This window comes from Aquarana catesbeiana, linkage group LG02, assembly GCF_042186555.1.
Source record: "Aquarana catesbeiana isolate 2022-GZ linkage group LG02, ASM4218655v1, whole genome shotgun sequence".
In the NCBI taxonomy this organism is placed as follows: domain Eukaryota; kingdom Metazoa; phylum Chordata; class Amphibia; order Anura; family Ranidae; genus Aquarana; species Aquarana catesbeiana.
This window is the reverse complement of record NC_133325.1, coordinates 401,888,128-401,909,518: the sequence shown is the minus strand read 5'-3', so window position 1 is coordinate 401,909,518 and position 21,391 is coordinate 401,888,128. Positions and strand designations below refer to the sequence as shown.

General features: G+C 44.3%; 1 protein-coding gene across 1 annotated transcript in view; it reads left to right on the top strand.

Annotated features, from left to right (window-relative positions):
- NT5C1A (5'-nucleotidase, cytosolic IA) overlaps window positions 1-21,391 on the top strand; it is a 102,334-nt gene that overhangs the window by 40,503 nt on the left and 40,440 nt on the right. The window contains exon 3 of the mRNA XM_073615284.1: window positions 17,349-17,478. Coding sequence (XP_073471385.1) covers window positions 17,349-17,478 — 130 coding nt within the window. The remainder of the gene's footprint in view (window positions 1-17,348; window positions 17,479-21,391) is intronic.

Sequence of the window (21,391 nt, the reverse complement as noted above, 5' to 3'; positions counted from 1 at the left end):
ATGGCTTATATTGCAGCCCTCACCGACAATCACGCTAGGTCTTATTTTCGGGAAACAGGGTATAGACTAAATTCAGATTCAGGATCAAAGAAATGCTGTGATTGTTCGTAAGGGGTTGTAGATTCATCTGACTGTCCTCTCTCCATCAGTATCTAATCCGAGGTCACACTCAGAGGACCTACTGCTGTATCCATCCTCCTATTTTGTTCTATTTTGGAGGTATCCTGCATCCCCAGAGCTTCTCTCCAGTTTAAGTACTACAATAAAAGGGTAAAGAGTCCAAGGGAACTGGAACCTGATTATTGCCAGAGGTTTTTAGTAAGCTGTTGGAACTAGATAGAGGGCAGGTAACCACAAGAAAGGTGGGAGAACCCAGTTATTTCCAGAGGCTCCCTAGAAAGTCATGGCTAGATAGAGATAGGTTGAATAGTTAGCAGAAATTACACCAACAGTTTAAATGAATCAACTGTGTACCCTCAGGGAAAAGAGAAAATAGGTCTAGGACTAAGACTCAATAGCTAGAAGAACCCCTCCCCTTCCGCTTGAACCCAGGAGATCAAACATCTTAAGCCCAGCAACAGTGTGCTCATGAGAGGGCATCCACATTTTTTTTTTTTTTTACATCCAGCCTGATGCTCAACTTTGAAAGTAAAATCCTGGAGAGCAAGGACCAGCAGGTGGCCTATGAATTTCACACCTTGGCCTGGTCCTGGGCCATCTGTGTTAAGGGAGCATGGTCTGTTATTTGTCAGAAGCTGTGCCCCTGGAAACAGTAATGTGTCCAAGCCCAGCTCAATGACCAGACACTGTCACTCCACACATTACTAAAATTTCTCTCTGCTGCTGTCAGTCGCTTATTCAAAAAAAACAATGTGTGCGCCTTTCTGTCAGCCACTTTGTTACAGCACAGCCCCTGGGTCTACACTTCGGGCATCAGTCTGAATCACAAACTTGGGGCTACCAGCAACAGATGTCTGCAAAGAGCTTGCTTCAGGTTTTAAAAACCTTCTCTAGTCTTTGAACTACACTTGATTCCTATTAAATTCATGCCTTTGGTAGGATCTGGGTTGTTTCTAGGGGCAGAAGATCACTCCCTGATTGCTTCTAAGTTATTGATTTGGGTATATCTAAGACTCCAGGCCTCTTCTAACCCTATAGACATTTTTCAGGTTTGCTGTTAAGCCCACTTTTTAATGGGATATGCTTTTAAACACCAATCAAGCTATAATAAATGTGTTTTTTCTGTTTGCCTGGCTTGTACACCTTGCAGTTCGCCTCTCCTACTCATTCCACTATCTCAAAAGGCTTTTGCCACTTAACCAGAGACTAGTTTTCCACCTGGGAACTAAGGCCAACACTCTGTCCCCTGGGTGTAAAATTTGTACCCTTGCCAATCTGTTGTATATCCCACTACAGGCCCCCTGAGCTTGCTGGATATGTTCCCTAACAATGCTGGTCACAGTATCAGTACAATTTTGCATAGTTGTAATGTGTATCAAGCTCATGTATGGCATTGCCTCATTCTCCAAAGCTTCTTTAGCAACATCTAAAAATACAGAAGTTCAAAGGGAGAGAACCCTGTTGAGAACTATGATACCTTGCAGATAGCAAATAATAATTAGGGCAACAGATGTTCCCAATGTTTCCCATCTGTGTAATGCCCCGTACACACGGTCGGACTTTGTTCGGACATTCCGACAACAAAATCCTAGGATTTTTTCCGACGCATGTTGGCTCAAACTTGTTTTGCCTACACACGGTCGCACAAAGTTGTCGGAATTTCCGATCGCCAACAACGCGGTGACGTACACCACGTACGACGAGACTAGAAAAGGCCGGTTCAGAACCAAGCGCGGCACCCTTTGGGCTCCTTTTGCTAATCTCGTGTTAGTAAAAGTTTGGTGAGAGACGATTCGCGCTTTTTCAGACTCGTGGCTTTCAGATCATTTTCTGCCATTCAGTTTGTGCTTGTGGGTTTGTATCTGCTCTTCAGTGCGTGCAGTCAGTTCGTATCGGAGTTTTCTGTGCGATCTTGCCCGCTCGTTGCTGTTTTTCAGGTCGCTCTTCACAGGCCTTGCTGTTCTTCAGTGCGTTCTGTTACTTCGTTCTGAGCAGCCGACCGTCCACTAGCCATGTTTCGTATGCGTACTCCTCGTATGGTTCGTGCTGTGCGGGGGCTTGGTGTTGGGGTCCTGACCTTGACACAAGTCCAGTCCATGAACAGGGTGGGGAGGAGTTCATGGACCAAGAATTGGTTGCTTCAGCGTGACCAGTTCTCTCATATGCCTTTGCTCCGTGAGATCCGTGAGAATAATCCTGATGATTTCAGGAACTTTCTCAGGATGACGGACCCCGTGTTTCACCGTTTGTTGGCTTCGCTGACCCCTTATATTAGCAGGCAGGATATCTGCATGAGGCAAGCCATCACTCCGGAGCAGAGGTTGGTCGCTACCCTGCTGTATTTGGCCACAGGGAGAAGCCTGCAGGACCTCAAGTTCTCGACAGGCATCTCCCCCCAGGCTCTTCTTTGTGGACATTTACTGCTTGTGTTTGTTTGAGCTGACCCTGACAGAAATGTGTGGAGTCCAGAAAATGTCGTGATTGTGTAACCTTATACAAAGCACTGTTGGCTGTTATTTACTAAATGCAAAGACACTTTTCACTACAAGTGCACTTGCAACTGCACTGAAACTGCACTTGTAGTGCAAAGAGGATTTGCCCTTAGGAAATTACCCCCATTTTCTCAGAAAACAACAATTACATCACCCCAAAAGTGTTGTAGCGTTGGGACAATAATCCACACATTCTTGATGAGCAATCTTTTTAATACCTGCACAATCACATGTGCATTTACCAAAGGTTTTTCTGACAAACCAACATGTTTGTTGTATAACAATTTTTGTGGTGGCATTATCCAAAATCAAAATGTGCATTTTATAGAAAACAGGCCTGTGTAAAACCCACAAGAAAGACACAAATCTTGATCTTACAAAGTTCACATTTGGTAGAACTTGAAGGCAATATCAGACATGAGTATTTAGGAACTGTGTTTGATATTGCGTTCAGATGGGGGGAAATCACCCCTGGAAAAGACAAATTTGGAAGATGCACACAAATTTCCCAATGTCAACATGTGCTAGCTGCCATCACGGGGGATCAAGGGATGTGTTTTGGGGGAGAAAGCCCTTCCTCACCGCTACTTTATTATTGAGGAAGGGGTTGCACCCCCAAAACGCGTCCATTGATCTCCCGTGATGGCAGATAGCACATGTTGACACACTGTGTGCATCCTCCAAATTTGGCTTTGGGAAAAATCACAAAAACATTTCGCACATTGTAGCAGACAAAAGAAGAAAGTGATTTGGAGGGGCTTTAAACTCGCCCCAAAACATCAATGATGTTTTTATATTTTGGAATAACATCATTGATGTTTTGCTTGATGATTTCCAATTGTAAATTACACCCCATGATCTCCCCGATCACGATCTGTGCACTTTCTGATGTGAAAGGATCTTCATCCACAACCTCACGATCACCTAAAAAGAGAGGAACCCAAAATAAATTAGGTCTAAAAAATATGCCGCCATCCATCTCTTATCTGAGCCTGTGGTCACAGACACTCACCTGTTGTGGTGACTAGTTCCATCACGTCTTCTTCCTCCTGCTCATCTTGTGTTGGGTGGATTTCCCCTTCTTCCAGAGGGGGGGGGCTCTGGTCTCCTCGGATGAGGGGTGTCCTCCGAGTCTTTTATCCCCTATGTAATACAAAAATGGTATAATTAGCACACAGATATTTGATGGCAGAACTATAAAGATGAAACATTGCTTGGAAGTGGGGTACAATGATCTATTTTAGCAGAGTTCCAAGTTGTAGCATTTTTAGTGTCCTTTGTCAATCTGCGATACTTTACCTGTTTAGTACAAGCTTCACAGATGTAGCCCCCCCCTATAGTATACACTGGAGCACCTGTGTGGCCCCCCTAATAAAAATGGTGTTCTGGGGTCCCACACTAGTGCTCCAGTGTCCAGATGTGAAAACAGCTGCTCAGTGTCCTCTCCTTACACAGAATCTAGTTTGCATTTCATTCTAGTAACAAACCCATCTACACAACCCAAATCTTTGAAGACAAGTATAGGGCCTCAAAATGGTGGCCAAATGCATATGGCCTAAACAATGGTATTTTTATAGTCCAAAATAAAAATGTGTGATCCGAACGAATAATGTGCCCATGAACATGAAAGTTGCCATTTTAAACTGTACAACAGTTCCTAAAAGCACATGGAGCAGCACGAACGTAATAAACACAAGAACAATAGGAACACAGCACAACTACTTACTTTTTTGCAGCACCCTCCGGATCTTTCTGTACTGCTCATGTTCTCGTAATTTCAGGTCCGACCACCGCTTCCTGAGCTGATCTTTCGATCGTCGTACCCTGAATTTCCGGTGCAGACTCCTGACCACTTTCGCCATGATCTTGGCCTTTCGGACATTGGGGTTGGGGTAAGGCCCATACTTTCCATCATAGTCGGCCTTCTTCAGGATGTCCACCATCTCCAACATCTCCCCAAAGGACATATTTGAGTCCTTTAATCTCCTTCTGGATTGGGACGTTTCAGGCTCCGGCCTTTCCTCCCCCTCCTCCTCCTCGTTGCTGTACTTAGCACGATCCTGCTGTCTATCCGCCATGTGCTCTTCCTCCACTGCGCCGAACGAAAAGGGGCGGGGAATAGAATAGAAAGAACTTCAGGGGCAGGCGGAGTTATACGCATGCGCAGTGTGTATAAATCGTAACGCGCGCGTCTTACGTACGATCTGTGAGCGGAGGAAGGAGCATCGGAGACGCCGATCGTGCTAACGAAGGAAGGATCTAAACTTGGGCCTATACTGCTTCGAAATTGAAGCCTATATTGTAACAAGATTAGGGGAGTTTGGCCTGACATTAGGGTTTGTCTTGTGTTGTGTCTTGCAGAGAAAATGGATGGGTTCAACGACCACAATTTCCTGCCCCTGTTCATAGACAAGTACAGGGAGCTGCCCTGTCTGTGGCAGGTGAGACACCCCCACTATAACCACAAACAAAAGAGGCAGGCAGCGCTGGAGAAACTGCTGGAGTTGGTGAAGCCGGTGGTCCCCACAGCAACCATCCCTTATTTAAAAGCTAAAATTGGTGGCCTGAGGAGCACATATCTTAGGGAGAGCAAGAAGGTCACAGATTCCCAGAGATCCGGAGCTGCAGCAGATGACATTTATGTCCCCAGGCTGTGGTACTATGAGAGACTGCGATTTCTGTCAGACCACACTGAAGTCAGGGAATCCCTCTCTACTCTTCCTTCCACGCTTCCTTCCATACCAGCTGAGGCTTCTGATGTCCAACCTGGGCCTTCCAGCCAGGAAGAAGTGGAGGAGCCCAGCTGGAGTCAGGTATAGCATTCTTCTACAGATTTCTGGGCAATAAAGAAATGATGTTTACTATAGATGTTATTATTGATCATTAATTGCTGATTAAAAAAAGTGTTTTACATATCAATAGACAGTAGTGGGCACCCAAAATTGGGACAAGAATGAAAAATGCTGGGCTCAGAAGGATAGTCTGTTATATTTGTTAACATTCAATTTGCAGCAGTCAGGAGGTGAAAATTGTGTGTGATTGATGTAAAAAAAACTAAAACTATGTCCCTTTTTCATACACAGGAAGACCTCAGCCAGGAGGAGGCTGTGGAATGTGGCAGTCAGGAGGAGGCGGGGATTAGTGTCAGCCAGGAGGAGGCGGGGATTAGTGTCAGCCAGGAGGAGGCGGGGATTAGTGGCAGCCAGGAGGAGGCGGGGCTAAGTGTCAGCCAAGAGAAGCCTGGGACAAGTCCCAGCCTGACTGAGTCTCAGGTTCCTCCCCTCCACCTGCCATACAAAAGGGCCAGGAAGGCCACTCCCAGTCCTGTGCAGGATTCATCATACAGGCTGATCCAGGAGGCTTCTGCGTCCCTCAGAGCCTTCCCCAGTCCTGAAGAGGCCTTTGCCTGCATGGCTGCCACCAAATTGCAGGGCATGCAGGAGGGCCAGCGCAAGATCTCTGAGGACCTGATTTATAAAGTCCTACGTAAGGGGGAGAGTGGGGAACTGACACACAAGACAGATGTCATTGAGATCGACGATGCTCCTCCTCCTCCTCCTCCTGCTGCCACAACTCCACCACCACAGCCAAAGGCTGGAAGGAAGTGTGGAAGGAAGACCAAAGAGTGATTGCCCTGGGTTCAGTCTGGTCTGACAAAAGCTGCAGTCTCTCGTATGACCACAGCCTGGGGACACAGATGTCATCTGCTGCTTTCCGGATCTCTGGGACTTCTGGACCAGACTGCACTCCCTTAGATATGGACTCCTCAGGCCACCAATTTTGCTTTTAAATAATTGATGTCTGCCCTGGGGGTCCAAGGCTTCGCCCACTTCTGCAGTTTCTCCAGCGTTGCCTCCCTCTTTGTTTATAGTTGTGACCCCTTAATAAAATATTTTTAGGTAAATTCTACTCTCCTGTGTGTGTTTTCATCCAAAAAGGACCGTTTGTGGGTGACGATTCAGGCACATTTCTAACATAAAATGTGAAATTAACAAGAGACAACAACACCAAACAATCTCCTACAGATTAAATAGAACAACATATCAATGGTGTTGTGGGAACTTGTCACAAAAAACACACAAACATTTTCGGGAGTACAAATCAAAATCACCAAAAAAAAAAATTAAAAAAGAGAAACACAAAAAAAGATTCTACATTAAAGTCAAAAAAATAAAAAAAAAATGTCAGATGTGAGAAATCAAAATATATTGAGGGAATCCCGATAAATAGTAACGAAAGAAGTTTGTGAGAAGTGTGTGTGAATATGAGCAGCAAAACTACTTAATTCTTGTCACATTATAAAGAAGAAGAGAGTGCGCTGTATTAAACCATTTTGAACATTGCAGCGTGACGAAAGTGCTGTATCCATTACGAACGCTAAGTTTACCAGAACGAGCTGTCCCGTGTCGGAATTTCTTCTGAGCATGCGTGGCACTTTGTGCGTCGGAACAGGCCACACATGGTCGGAATTGACGCGATCGGATTTTGTTGTCGGAAAATTTTATCTCCTGCTGTCCAACTTTGTATGTCGGAAAATCCGATGGAAAATGTCCGATGGAGCCCACACACGGTCGGAATTTCCGACAACACGCTCCAATCGGACAATGTCCATCGGAAAATCCGACCGTGTGTACGGGGCATAACACTTACTTTAGCATATTTTTCAAAGTTTTTTTTAGACCTTTCCACCAACCGCTCTGGAGATGGTACACTAAAGTTTACTTAGCCTAACCACCAGCCCTACCAGGTCCATTGCTATTTGCTGAAAAGGTGGTGGTGATCTGACACTGTGTAAAGACTGGTACATTCCGATGTTAGTACAGTGATCTCCCCCGCTGAGCTTTTGTGTTCTGACTGGGGGACGCCCCCCCTCTGCTGGTTTTCCAGCATGCAGTTTGACAGATGTCAGACAGTTTTTATTGAACCAGCTGATGTCTCCTGACAATTGGCCTGTGTGTACAAGGCTTTAGACTCGCACTATTTTCTCGAAACTGCACATACCCAGGCCAAAAGAAATGCAGTAATGCCCCAAGTGACCCCAACAGGAGATGCTAATAGGCTAAATCCAACACTGCCCTTATGTAGGGCCCATAACTTCACCCTGAATTTTTATCAACCTGATACAGCAATTCCTAGTTGACTACCTTGTGAGGAAACATGAACTCCCATTAGGACTATCATTGTGTACCTTTAAGTTCTACAGAGCTTTACTTTGTGAGAGTGAGATCATGTAATTGGGTTGTCCCAAGAGACCACTGGTTTCAGCATACCAGGCACCCCAGGGGTCTCTGAAAAAGTATTCATACCCTTTAAAATTTTCCAAATTTTGTCATGTTACAACCAAAAACATAAATGTATTTTATTGGGATTTTATGTAATAGACCAACACAAAGTGACACATAAAATTGTGAAGTGGAAGGAAATTGATAAATGATTTTCAAATTTCTTTACAAATAAATATCTGGAAAGGGTGACGTGCATTTGTACTCAGCCCCCCCTGAGTCAATACTTTGTAGAACCACCTTTCTCTACGATTACAGTTGCAAGTCTTTTTGGGTATGTCTCTACCAGCTTTGCACATCTAGAGAGTGAAGTTTTTGCCCAGTCTTCTTTGCAAAATAGCTCAAGCTCTGTCTGATTGGGTGGAGGGCGTCTGAACAGCAACTTGCCACAGATTCTCAGTTGGATTTAAGTCTGGACTTTGACTGGGTCATTCTAACAAATTAATATGCTTTGATCTAAACCATTCCATTGTAGCTCTGGCTGTATGTTTAGGGTAGTTGTCCTGCTGGAAGGTGAACCTCTGCCCCAGTTTCAAGTCTTTTGCAGACTCTAATGCCGCGTACACACGGTCGGACTTTTCGTCTACAAAAGTCCGACAGCCTGTCCGACAGACTTCCGGCGGACTTTCGGCGGACTTGCAGCAGACTTTCTAACGAACGGACTTGCCTACACACGACCACACAAAAGTCCGACGGATTCGTACGTGATGACATACACCGGACTAAAATAAGGAAGTTCATAGCCAGTAGCCAATAGCTGCCCTAGTATGGGTTTTTGTCCGTCGGACTAGCACACAGACGAGCGGATTTCGGGGTCCGTCGTAGTTACGACGTAAAGATTTGAAGCATGTTTCAAATCTAAAGTCCGTCGGATTTGAGGCTGAAAAAGTCTGCTGAAAGTCCGGAGAAGCCCACACACGATCGGATTACCAGCCAGCTTTAGTCCGTCGGCGTCCGTTGGACTTTTGTAGACGAAAAGTCCGACCGTGTGTACGCGGCATAACAGGTTTTTTTTTCTAATGCCATGTACACACGACCGGATTCTTCGTCGGACTGAACTCCAAAGGACTTTTCGATGGAGTTCCAACAAAACGGACTTGCCTACACACGATCACACCAAAGTCAGATCGTTTTGAACGTGATGATGTACAACCGGACTAGAATAAGGAAGTTCATAGCCAGTAGCCAATAGCTGCCCTTGCATCTTTTTTTGTCCATCGGACTAGCATACAGACGAATGGGTTTTTCGAGTCCGTCGGAAAGATTTGAAACATGTTCTATTTCTAAAGTCCGACAGATTTTTCGACAGAAAAGGTCCGATGAAGCCCAAACACGATCAAATTGTCCGACGGATTCGTTCCGTTGGACCAGTTCGGTCGAAAAGTCTGGTCGTGTGTACATGGCATAAGATTGCCCTGTACTTGGCTCCATCCATCTACCCAACAACTCTGACCAGCTTCCCCCTGCTGAAGAAAAGTATCCCCACAACATGATGCGGCCACCGCGCTTTCATGGTGGGGATGGTGTGTTGAGGGTGATGTGCAGTGTTAGTGTTCCAACACATATAGTGTTTTGCTTTTAGGCCAAAAAGTTCAATTTTGGTCTCATCTGACCCAAGCACCTTCTTTCACATGTTTGTTGTGTCTCCCACATTGCTTCTCACAAGCTGCAAACAGGACTTCTTATGGCTTTCTTTCAACAATGGCTTTCTTCTTGCCACTCTTCCATAAAGGTCAGATTTGTGGAATGCACGACTAATAGTTGTCCTGTGGACAGATTCTCCCACCCGAGCTGTGGTTCTCTGCAGCTCTTCCAGAGTTACCATGAGCCTCTTGGCTGTTTCTCTGATTAATGCTCTCCTTGCCCGGCCTGTCAGTTTAGGTAGACGGCCATGTTTTGGTAGGTTTGCAGTTGTGCCATACTCTTTTCATTTTCAGATGATGGATTGAACAGTGCTCCATGAGATGTTCAAAGCTTGAGATATTTTTTTTAAAACCTAACCCTGCTTTAAACTTCTCCACTTTATCCCTGACCTGTCTGGTGTCTTCCTTCCTTCAGGATGCCGTTTGTTCACTAAGGTTCTCTAACAAACCTTTGAGGGCTTCACAGAACAGCTGTATTTATACTGAGATTAAATCACACAGGTGGACTCTATTAACTAATTAGGTGACTTTTGAAGGCAAATGGTTCGACTAGATTTTAGTTAGGGGAGTAAATGGGGCTAAATACAAATGCATGTCACACTTTTCAGATATTTATTTGTAAAGAATTTTGAAAACCATTGTAATATTGGGGGTTGTTTAGCTTAATGTAGAGCCTATCAGTGAGCTGAGTCCATGCCAGTTGTGCCATTTAAGGTCTTGTTAGCCCACTTTTATTAAAGGAAAAATAAGTCCAATAACAGAACAGTTGCCCACGCAGGGGTTTCAGCTTTCCACAGCAACAATATAAATGAAAAATGCCAAGCCACCGGGCTGTCTTCAGCAGCACCACCACTGCTCAAGCTCCCACACAGAGCCCTCCTTACTCCTGTCAGCGACCTCAGGCTCGGGTCACTGGCTTTCACAGTGCCGCCTGCACTCTCTGGCTACTCCAGTGCACACCTGCACTCTCTGGGTTCTCCCTTGAAAGCCTGGACTCCTCGGGAGGGTGGAGCCCAGAACCATGGTCCTGACTCTACTATCAGGCCCACACACACCTGAACAATCAGTGTGCCGGTGAGTCTTAAAACCCGGACCCAGGACTGGGGATTTCATCCCACCTGGATCTCTAAGAAATCCCCGGGCTCCAGGTCCCAAAGTGGGCTTTAATAAATAATGAGGAAACTGAAAAGCCAGTTTCCTCCCAGACAAGCAAATACACTGGAGCCCCTCAATCTGCCTGGTTGAGAATCTTGGACCCTGTACACTGGTGGGGTACCACACTACCACAACATTTATCATTTTCCTTCTACTTCACAAATATGTGCCACTTTGTTTCAGTCTATCACATAAAATCTCAATAAAATACATTTACGTTTTTTGGTCGTAACATGACAAAATGTGGAAAATGTCAAGAGGTATGAATACTTTTTCAAGGCACTGTACTGTGAACAAGAAGAGGGCTCAGAGCTAGCTCTTCCACATGGGAATACAGAAGGACTGCTACACCATGTATTCCTGCTGGAGCACATGGCCCCCTCCTGGGGTGCCTGGTGGGATTCCCCCTGTAATCAGGACTCTGCCAGTAATGGAATTTTGCTGAATCAACTTTCCTTTTGATAAGGTATGGACCTGAGAAGCCTGCATTAGTTAGTTAGGGATGAACTGTGTTTAATGTGTGCTGCATTATAGGCTGTGCTGCTGCAAGTCTTCAGTAAAGTTACTGTTATCCATTATATGCCTGGTATGAAGGTACACGGCGTATCAAAAGAACAGGGCCTGCAAGCCCGGGGGTAAAGAGCAAGGAACAGAAGGCCATCACAAAGGGTTAATTCAGGGAAGGAGTTGGGGGGGGGGGTGTACTTGCTACCGGTAACCATGAACTGGTGGGAATGTAACAGCACCCAGAAAGCGGAGAGTGATATTGGCATGGGTGACAGGTCCTCCGGTAGCAAGGGGGTCGGTGCTCTGACTCCTTCCCTAGCGATTGGTTCCCCAAAAGCAATCGGGACTGAACCAGCAGTAGGGAGACCCTATGGACCTAGCCACATGGTATGGGAGAGTAAGGAGTCAATTAAGTGCACGTATGAGGTACGTGCTTAGTGCACAGCGGGACCCCATTCTGTCACTGGGAGTGAGGTGGCAGAGGAAAGTCAGACTGGTGAATTGAGACACAAGCTCAGCGGTGTCCCCCTCTACATGCTAAATTTAGAAGACAAGTTGTGCAGCGATATGGGAGTAGTAACAGGAGGAATTTGCATGTTGTAACACAGCTGCACAAAATGTACGGCTCACCTATAATCCGGGGTTCCGCTTTAATGTTGAGTTCTTATGAATGGGGCCCAGGCATTAGTGAGCGCATACACTTGAAGAGGCACCCCCCACGTACAGAGCCAGTGGGACCCCCCTCTGCACTTAGACCTCTCAATATACCCAATTTTAGGGTGCTACTTGTTCCTGGAAACTGGTATACTGGTTACTGGAGTAGGAGGTAGCTTCCATAGCAGAGGTGCCTCATGGGTGAGACTTCTTTATAAGACAAAAAAGGTAATGCACCTGGGAATAGTGCGTTTTCCCAGTCCCAAAGGTCCAACAGCATGCACGTTGGATGTGTACGCAGTTTGTCAACCCCAGGCATTGGAGGATTTGTGCTTCAATTTCTAATAGTCCTTGGCCTCCTCTGTGACCAGGGACAAATAGGCTTTCTGGTGTTCCTGGAAAAGAAATAGCCAGCAGTCCTGCCCACTGCTCTTTAAACCAGGTGTCATGGAAGTGGTGAGATCTGTTATGCAGTATTGTAATTGTTTGCAAGTAATGGCTTACTCTTATTGCACCAGAATGACCATAATCTGTACCACCTGATTTGGAGTCTTTCGGGCCTTCCCTGCTGCCTGAGCCAGAGCTGTAACCTGAGCCCCAGCATCTGTGCATGGGAGCCAATCGGCATCTAACTTCAGCTTGTTCAATTAAACTAAGAGCTGCACGATTCTGGCCAAAATGAGAATCACGATTTTCTTGCTTATAATAAAGATTCTCGCGGCGTAACATCATCTTTCACATTATACAAAAATGGGGCTAATTTTACTGTTTAGTTTGTTTTTTTTAATTAATTGAAGTGTATTTTTTCCCCCAAAATTGCGTTTGAAAGACTGCTGTGCAAATACATAAACTATTGCAAAAATCGCCATTTTATTCTCTTGGGTCTCTGCTAAAAGAATTATATATAATGTTTGGGGGTTCCAAGTAATTTTCTAGCAAAAAATACTGATTTTAACTTTGTAAGAAACAAGTGTCAGAAAAATGTTTAGTCTTTAAGTGGTTAAACTTCCCTCATTTACAGACCGAAGTTCATCCCTTTGTTCTAAGAACGAAAGGATTTCAATGTTTAGGCCTCATGCTCACAAACTGCTGATAACAGCCTATGTGTGCATGGACACATTGATAACATGATGGGGAGTTTTGTTGACTGTAGAAAAAAAGTCTGAAGCCAAAAACAGCTGCTGTAAAAACGTCCAGTGTACATGAGGCCTAATGACCTGTACACACGGTCGGACTTTCCGGCGGAATACGTGCGATCGGAGCTAGTTGTCGGAAATTCCGATTGTGTGTGGGCTCCATGGGACTTTTTCCATCGGAATTTCCAACACACAAACTTTGAGAGCAGGCTATAAAATTTTCCGACAACAAAATCCGTTCGTGTAAATTCCGACAGTGTATGGACAATTCCGATGTACAAAGTGCCACGCATGCTCAGAATAAATTAAGAGACGAAAACTATTGGCTACTGCCCCGTTTATAGTCCCGACGTCACCGCGTTCAGAACAATTGGATTTTCCGACAACTTTGTGCGACAGCGTGTATGCAAAACAAGCTTGAGCCAACACCCGTCGGAAAAAATCCATGGATTTTGTTGTCGGAATGTCCGATCAATGTCCGATCGTGTGTACAGGGCATTATAGTTATCTACCAGCGCAGACAATGTTGTGAAAAACTTGGCAGGCTGCACAGTTTGTTTCTTTTGACAGTTGAGTGAGCGGAGAACTCTCTACACTTGTTACATGAATGAATCAGGAAATTCTGCATAGAGATTGTGAGGGGGGTTGAATCGAGATCACGATTTTTTTAACGATTAATCGTGCAGCTCTAAGGAGCATAGTAGAAAACTTTTCTCAATCAAACGATGTTTCAGACAGTGTATGTGGTTTTCATTTTAAAACTGAATGTTAAAATCAAGTGAAATTTTCTAACAATATTCATCCATTTATCAAATGTATAAAGAATATTCTTGTCTAAGATTAATTACGTGTATGGCCAGCATAAGACATTTAGAAGCAGCAGCATGCTTTTTCCTCACCTGTCACAATGGGGTTAAAAAACAAAAATTTGTCCCTATAGTACAGAGTACTTTTTGTACAGAGCAGCCCTGATTTTCCTCCTCTGGGGTCCCCCACCGATGCTTCTGGCTCCTCCTGCTTTCAAAGAGCCCCTACCAACGCTGTATCCTGGCCTAGGCTGACAAGGCCCAGGCCTAGGGCAGCACTTTGGAGGGGGGCAGGACGGAAAGAGTCCCCGCCAGCTTGCGCTGTTAGTGTAGAGCCAGTCTTATGACGTGGATTGGGCTGAGAGGCAAATAAGTCTAGCGCCCCCATAAAGCGGCCTCACTGCTTCCGGTATGCAGGCGGCCAGCATTCCGCAACTGTGATGGGGGGGCGCCACTTCTAATTTTGACTGTCCTATCATCCTGGATAACAAACCTTCCTCACTGTGCTATGTTTTCTGCTGCACTATTGGCATGGTTATATCTTCTTAGTCCTCTCCATAAAATTATCAGAAATTTGTGCTTAAAGTAGAACTATAGGCCACACTTTTTTTTCATTTTGGAAAGAGTAAGGGAGTGTTATAGCCCGTGCCATTTTATTTTTTACCATCCCTGTCCCATTGCAGAGATTTCCCTTCACTTCCTGCCCCATAGCCAAACAAGTAGTGATAGGAAATCTATGCAAATGAAGGAAATCCATTGACCCCCCCCCCCAGGCCCTCAGAACTAGTGTCCCCACTCGAAAATTTCAGGGCGGTTCTTAATTAAGCAAGGGGTGTGGCCTTGACAGGAAGGGGTGGGTCATATTTAAATTGGGGGGTGCACGAGTTTAGTCAGGCCTAGGGCAACACAAAACCTAAATACACAATTGGCCCCTACAGAAAGCCGCAAAGTATAGTATAGTGTAGCAAGGAAAATACCCTCTGCCTTTAGAATCACTTCATTCTCCTGCCCAGGACTACGCCCTGAGGCATTGCTTCTCACACATTCACAAGTTCTCAGGCACTTACTAAAATGTATGGAGGGTGTACTGAGCTGTATATGTGCTGCACTGTGTATACTGACGTGTATGGAGGGTATACTGAGTCGTATATGTACTGCACTGTGTATACCGACGTGTATGGAGGGTATACTGAGCCGTATATGTACTGCAATGTGTATACTGACATGTACGGAGGGTATACTGAGCCGTATATGTACTGCACTGTGTATACTGACATGTACGGACGGTGTACTGAGTCGTATATGTACTGCACTGTGTATACTGACATGTACGGACGGTGTACTGAGCCGTATATGTACTGCACTGTGTATACTGACATGTATGGAGGGTGTACTGAGCTGTATATGTACTGCACTGTGTATACTGACATGTAAGGACGGTGTACTGAGCCGTATATGTACTGCACTGTGTATACTGACATGTATGGAGGGTGTACTGAGCTGTATATGTACTGCACTGTGTATACTGACATGTATGGAGGGTGTACTGAGCTGTATGTGTACTGCACTGTGTATACTGACATGTACAGTGCCTTGACAAAGTATTCATACCCCTTGAAATTTTCCACATTTTGTCATGTTACAACCAAAAACTTAAATGTATTTTATTGGGATTTTTATGTGATAGGCCAACACAAGTGTGAAGTTTATTTTTTACAAATAAATATTTGAAAAGTGTGGCATGCACTTGTATTCAGTCCTCTTTACTCTGATACCCCTTACTAAAATTGACTTCAAAAGTCACGTAATTAGTAAAGAGTCCACCTGTGTGTAGTTTATTCTCAGTAAAAATATACAGCTGTTCTGTGAAGCCTCAGAGGTTTGTTAGAGAACCTTAGTGAACAAACAGTATCATGAAGGCCAAGGAACACACCAGACAGGTCAGGGATAAAGTTGTAGAGAAGTTTAAAGCAGGGTTAGGTTATAAAAAAAATATCCCAAGTTTTAATCATCTCACGAAGCACTGTTCAATCCATTATCCGAAAATGGAAAAAGTATGGCACAACTGCAAACCTACCAAGACATGGCCGGCCACCTAAACTGACAGGCCAGACAAGGAGAGCATTAATCAGAGAAGCATCCAGGAGGCCCATAGTAACTCTAGAGGAGCTGCAGAGATCCACAGCTCAGGTGGGAGAATCTGTCCACAGGACAACTATTAGTCATGCACTCCACAAATCTGGCCTTTATAGAAGAGTGGCAATAAGAAAGCCATTGTTGAAAGAAAGCCATAAGAAGTCCATTTGCAGATTGCTAGAAGCCATAATGGCGACACTTCAAACATGTGGAAGAAGGTGCTCTGGACAGGGGAGACCAAAATGTAACCCTTTGGCCTAAAAGCAAAACGCTATGTGTGGCAGAAAACTAACACTGCACATCAACCTAAACACACCATCCCCATCGTGAAACATGGTGGTGGCAGCATCATGTTGGGATGTTTTTCTTCAGCAAGGACAGGGAATCTGGTCAGAGTTGATGGGAAGATGGATGGAACCAAATATAGGGCAATCTTAGAAGAAAACCTGTTAGAGTCTGCAAAAGACTTGAGACTGGGGCAGAGGTTTGTCTTCCAGCAGAACAAATACCCTAAACATACAGCCAGAGCTACAATAGAATGGTTTAGATCAAAGCATATTCATGTATTAGTATGGCCCAGTCAAAGTCCAGACCTAAAACCAATTGAGAATCTGTGGCAAGACTTAAAAATTGCTCTTCAGATGCTCTCCATCCAATCTAACAGACCTTGAGCTATTTTGCAAAGAAGAATGGGCAAAAATGTCACTCTCTAGATGTGCAAAGCTGGAAGAGACATACCCAAAAAGACTAGCAGCTGTAATTTCAGTGAAAGGTGGTTCTATTATTATTATTATACAGGATTTATATAGCGCCGACAGTTTACGCAGCGCTTTACAACATTAGGGCAGACAGTACAAGTACAATACAATTCAATACAGGAGGAATCAGAGGGCCCTGCTCGTTAGAGCTTACAATCTAGGAGGGAGGGTCAAATTACAAATTATTCAATCAGGGGTGCTGAATACAAAAGCACGCCACACTTTTCACATATTTATTTGTAAAACATTTTGAAAACCATTTATCATTTTCCTTCCACTTCACAATTATGTGCCACTTTGTGTTGGTTTATCACATAAAATCACAATTAAATACATTTACATTTTTGGTTGCAACATGACAAAATGTGGAAAATTTCAAGGGGTATGAATACTTTTTCAAGGCACTGTATGGACGGTGTACTGATCTGTATGTGTGCAGCACTATATTTTCTGAAATGTAAACAAATAATGACATTCTGTAGGCCAAGTAATTGACTGACCAACTAATCGGTTATGAAAATAGTTGACAACTATTTTCATAATCGATTAAAATCCATTATCTTGATTAGTTGTTTCAGCCCTAAACATTTGTAAGGGGAAAATGTGCGATTTGTATAAATTCTCTGATGTGTATGATTTTCCTGTCTTGATTCTCTTAGGCCCTGGAAGCAGTCAACAGTCACCTGCGTCGGCTTTACCCAGATAGTGAAGATCTATTTGACATTGTCCTTATGACAAATAATCACGCACAAGTCGGAGTGAGACTCATTAATACCATAAACCATTATAGTAAGTATGATGCTATGCAGCCACTATGTTATATACACAATAATTCATGGTCCTATCCTTTCTGCATTCTTTTACTACAAGCACAATGACATTAGTAATGACCATCTACAGTATATATTTAGGTACTCAACACACAACATGTCAGTATTCATGGAAAGACCATACTAGGCTTTAATACTTAACAAGGCAATTTAATCACTTCAGCCCCGGAGGATTTGGCTGCTCAATGACCGGAGCATTTTTTACAATTTGGCACTGCGCTGCTTTTTTTTTTTTTTAATTAGAAACAAAAGTTTATTGAGTTTTCCATTTGGTACAAAAGAGTTATGCAGGAAATTTGTACAAAGTATTACATATAGCAAATATAATTGTGCTGCTCAGTAAACTCCAAAATAAATTAAAAACATTATTAAACAAATAAATTGAATTCAACCGGTAATGCTGGTGTCAATTTTTCACATACAGTTAAGACCATGTATATTGTACATTTGCATATTGACAATGCATAATCCAAGAGGTAAGTTGCACAGGCATAAAATGTGTCAAGCAGAGTTATGAGATGCAAGTTGTAGAGGAGTTCAGCCATCTGTCCCAGATTTTATTATATTTGGCCGGGCATCCTCTATGTAAACCACTTTTTTATATGGCAGTGTGTTATTAATTTCTGCAATCCAGGCTGACAGTGTAGGGGCTCTCGCCTGGATCAAGTTACGAGCTATTATTTTCCTTGCTGTGAACAGTTTCGTGTAAGAAGTGACGTGTGAATTTATCTATTTCATCTTCTGGGAATAGGCCCAATAGACATTGCTTGGGGTCCAGGGATACTGGTGAACCCATTTGATCATGTAAGAATTGGACTATTTGAGACCAGTATCCCTGAATCCGAGGGCACTGCCAAATTATGTGGTCAAAGGTACCAACCGTAATCAGACATCTGGGGCACCTGTGGCTATGAGATGGGCAAAATTTGGCCAATTGTTGTGGGGTTAGGTATGCTCTGTGGGTAATGTAAGTTTGTATAAGCCTGTCAGACAGTTTAGGAGATACCAGTTTGGGAGTCTAGTATTTCACCCCAATCCTCATCTTCTATTTCGCCTGTCCCATCCGTTCATTTCTGTTTGACAGAGTATGCTAGTTTGGTTGTAGAGGGCGAGGTAAGACGCTGTTCTTCGCAAACAATTACTGTGAGTATGTCTAGGGAAGATATATCGGGATATGTGGCCGCGAACTGGGTGTGAAGAGCATGGCGTACCTGGAAGAAGCAGAATAGCATATGATCTGGAAGTTTAAATTCTATTTTTAGCTGGTCAAAAGTTTTAATTTCTCCATTATAGAGCACATGTGACAGTAAGTATATTCACCGAGATATCCAAATTGAGGGGTCAGGTACCTGGAGCAGCTCCGGTAGGAGTCTGTTGTACCAAAGAGGCATGTTGTCATGAAACACTGGGTAATCCAGCCTGGAGGTCACCAGAACCCAGACACTCTTGTGCTGGAATGAGAGATGAGGAGATATCAACGTGCCCTTTAGTCCTCTCAGTATGTCACAAAAGGGGTGTGGGCAGTGTGAGTCCGACGATTCTGATACCAAGGCTAAATACCTATGTCTATCTGACTTATCTATGTGATAAAAATGTGATAGTTGTGCGGCCAAATAGTAGGTCCCAACATCTGGGACAGCAAGGCCCCCCAGTGTCGTCGGGCATTGTATTGTCTTCCATGAGAGTTTGTGCCTGCCTGGTCACCATATAAAAGATTGCAGAAGCATGTCCATGATTTTAAAGTATTTGAGAGGAATGTATATAGGGGAATGCCATATCACGTACAAGATTTTTGGTAAATGTATCATTTTACTAGGCCTATACGACCTATCACACCCACCGGTAATCTTGTCCATGTATGGATCTAATGCAGCGTACACAAGGGCGAACTTTTCGACAGGTCTGGTCCGACGGGCTTTCCGACAGACTTTCAACGGACTTTTGAACGAACGGACTTGCCTACACACGATCACGCCAAAGTCCGACGGATTCATACGTGATGACATACGACCGGACTAAAATAAGGAAGTTGATAGCCGGTAGCCAATAGCTGCCCTAGCGTGGGTTTTCGTCTGTTGGACTAGCATACAGACAAGCGGATTTTTCGACCGGACTCGAGTTCGTCGGACAAATTTGAAACATGTTCCAAATCTAAAGTCCGTCAGATTTTTGACAGAAAAAGTCCGATGGAGCCCACACACGGTTGGATTGTCCGCCGGATTCGGTCCGTCAGACCAGTTCGGTCGAAAAGTCCTCCCGTGTGTACATGGCATTAGACTTAATAAATGGGATTAGTGGTTCCACATTTTGGGGGATGAAGTCTGTCAGTGACCTGGAGATCTGTATACCCAAATGTTTAAGAGTACTCACTCTCACTAGTGGTAAGCTAGCCTGTTCTCTCGTTGGGGGGAATATATCAATGGGAAGGATTTGGGACTTGTCCCAGTTCATTTTGAGCCCAGAAAACCTGCCAAAGTTCTTGATAACCTGCAGGGCCATTTGGAAGGAGGGACCCGAGTCTAAGAGATATAGTATCATGTCGTCGGCGTATAGCCCTACCCTTTCCTCCACGTTGCCTGAAGCTAAACTGTGGATATTCGGATGTTCTCTAAGCGCCACTGCCAGGGGTTCCACTGCTAGAGCATATAGTAGGGGTGAGATGGGGCATCCCTGCTGCGTCCCCCCGTGAAAGTGGGAAAGTTAGCCACGACTCTAGCCTGTGGAGCGTTGTATAGAATAGCAAGCCACTTAAAGTTAGGGCCAAACCCAAAGCTATGTAGACAATGCCACAGGTATTGCCATTCGACCTAGTTGAATGCCTTGGCTGCATCAAGGGAGATGACTACTTTAGATCCTATTTGCTGGTGAGAGGCCTGGACAATCATGAAAAGATGTCTAGTGTTAAATGCAGTGTTTTAGGCTGGCATAAAGCCTGTTTGGTCGGGGTGTATGAGGGAGAGGATAACCTTATTTAGACGCAGGGCTAGAATTTTTTCCTTTATCTTGATGTCTGTTTTTAAGAGTGAAATGGGCCTATATGATTTGGGTAGGTGGGGATCTTTGCCTGGGGCCTTGGCTTTGGGAAAGTGGGAGATAGCAAGTTTAATATCGTCTGCGGACAGAGGAGCCTCGAGCATCTCAACTTGTTCTGCATTTAATTTAGGGAGTGTAAAGGCATCAAATAGATTTTCTATATCTTGTAAGGGGTAATTCACCTTGGATGTGTATACTTCCTTAAAGAATCCTTCAAATTCCTTGACTATCAATGCAGGGTCTGTAATGTTGTCTGTGTAATGCAGATTTCAAGGTAATGACCACCGGGGGTCTGGAGTCGAGGTGTGCCAGGTAAACTAGTAGCTTACCTGGGCGTTCCCCGTGTTCAAAGGCTATTTGTTTACTGAAAAACATCTTATATCTAGCTCGCTCCTGACACATCTGGTCAAACCTGGTTTGCAGCTTCAGCTTTACCAGTGTGGCTGGTGTAGGAGATGTCACATAGTTAGTTTCCATTTATAGTTGCGATGTAGCTTGAGTATAGTTAAGCTCAGAGTTTCTTCTAAACCTGGATATGCATTCAGTGAGCAGCATTCTAGCACGTTTTTTGAACGATTCCCACTCATTCAATGGAGTGGATATGCCAGTGTTATTTTGAAAGAAGAATCCCCATTCCAGTACTAGCCTATCTTTGTCAGGGAGTATGGTTAGCCAAAAGGGGTTCAACCTCCAATTCGGGGGGGGGGGGGGGGTTGGCATAGGACGTCAGTTCAACCCAATAGGGAGAGTGGTCAGAGAGTAGTCTGGGGCCAAATCCAACATTATGTAGCCTGGGAGTTAGATTAGTGGATATCCACACGTGGTCTATACGGAACATG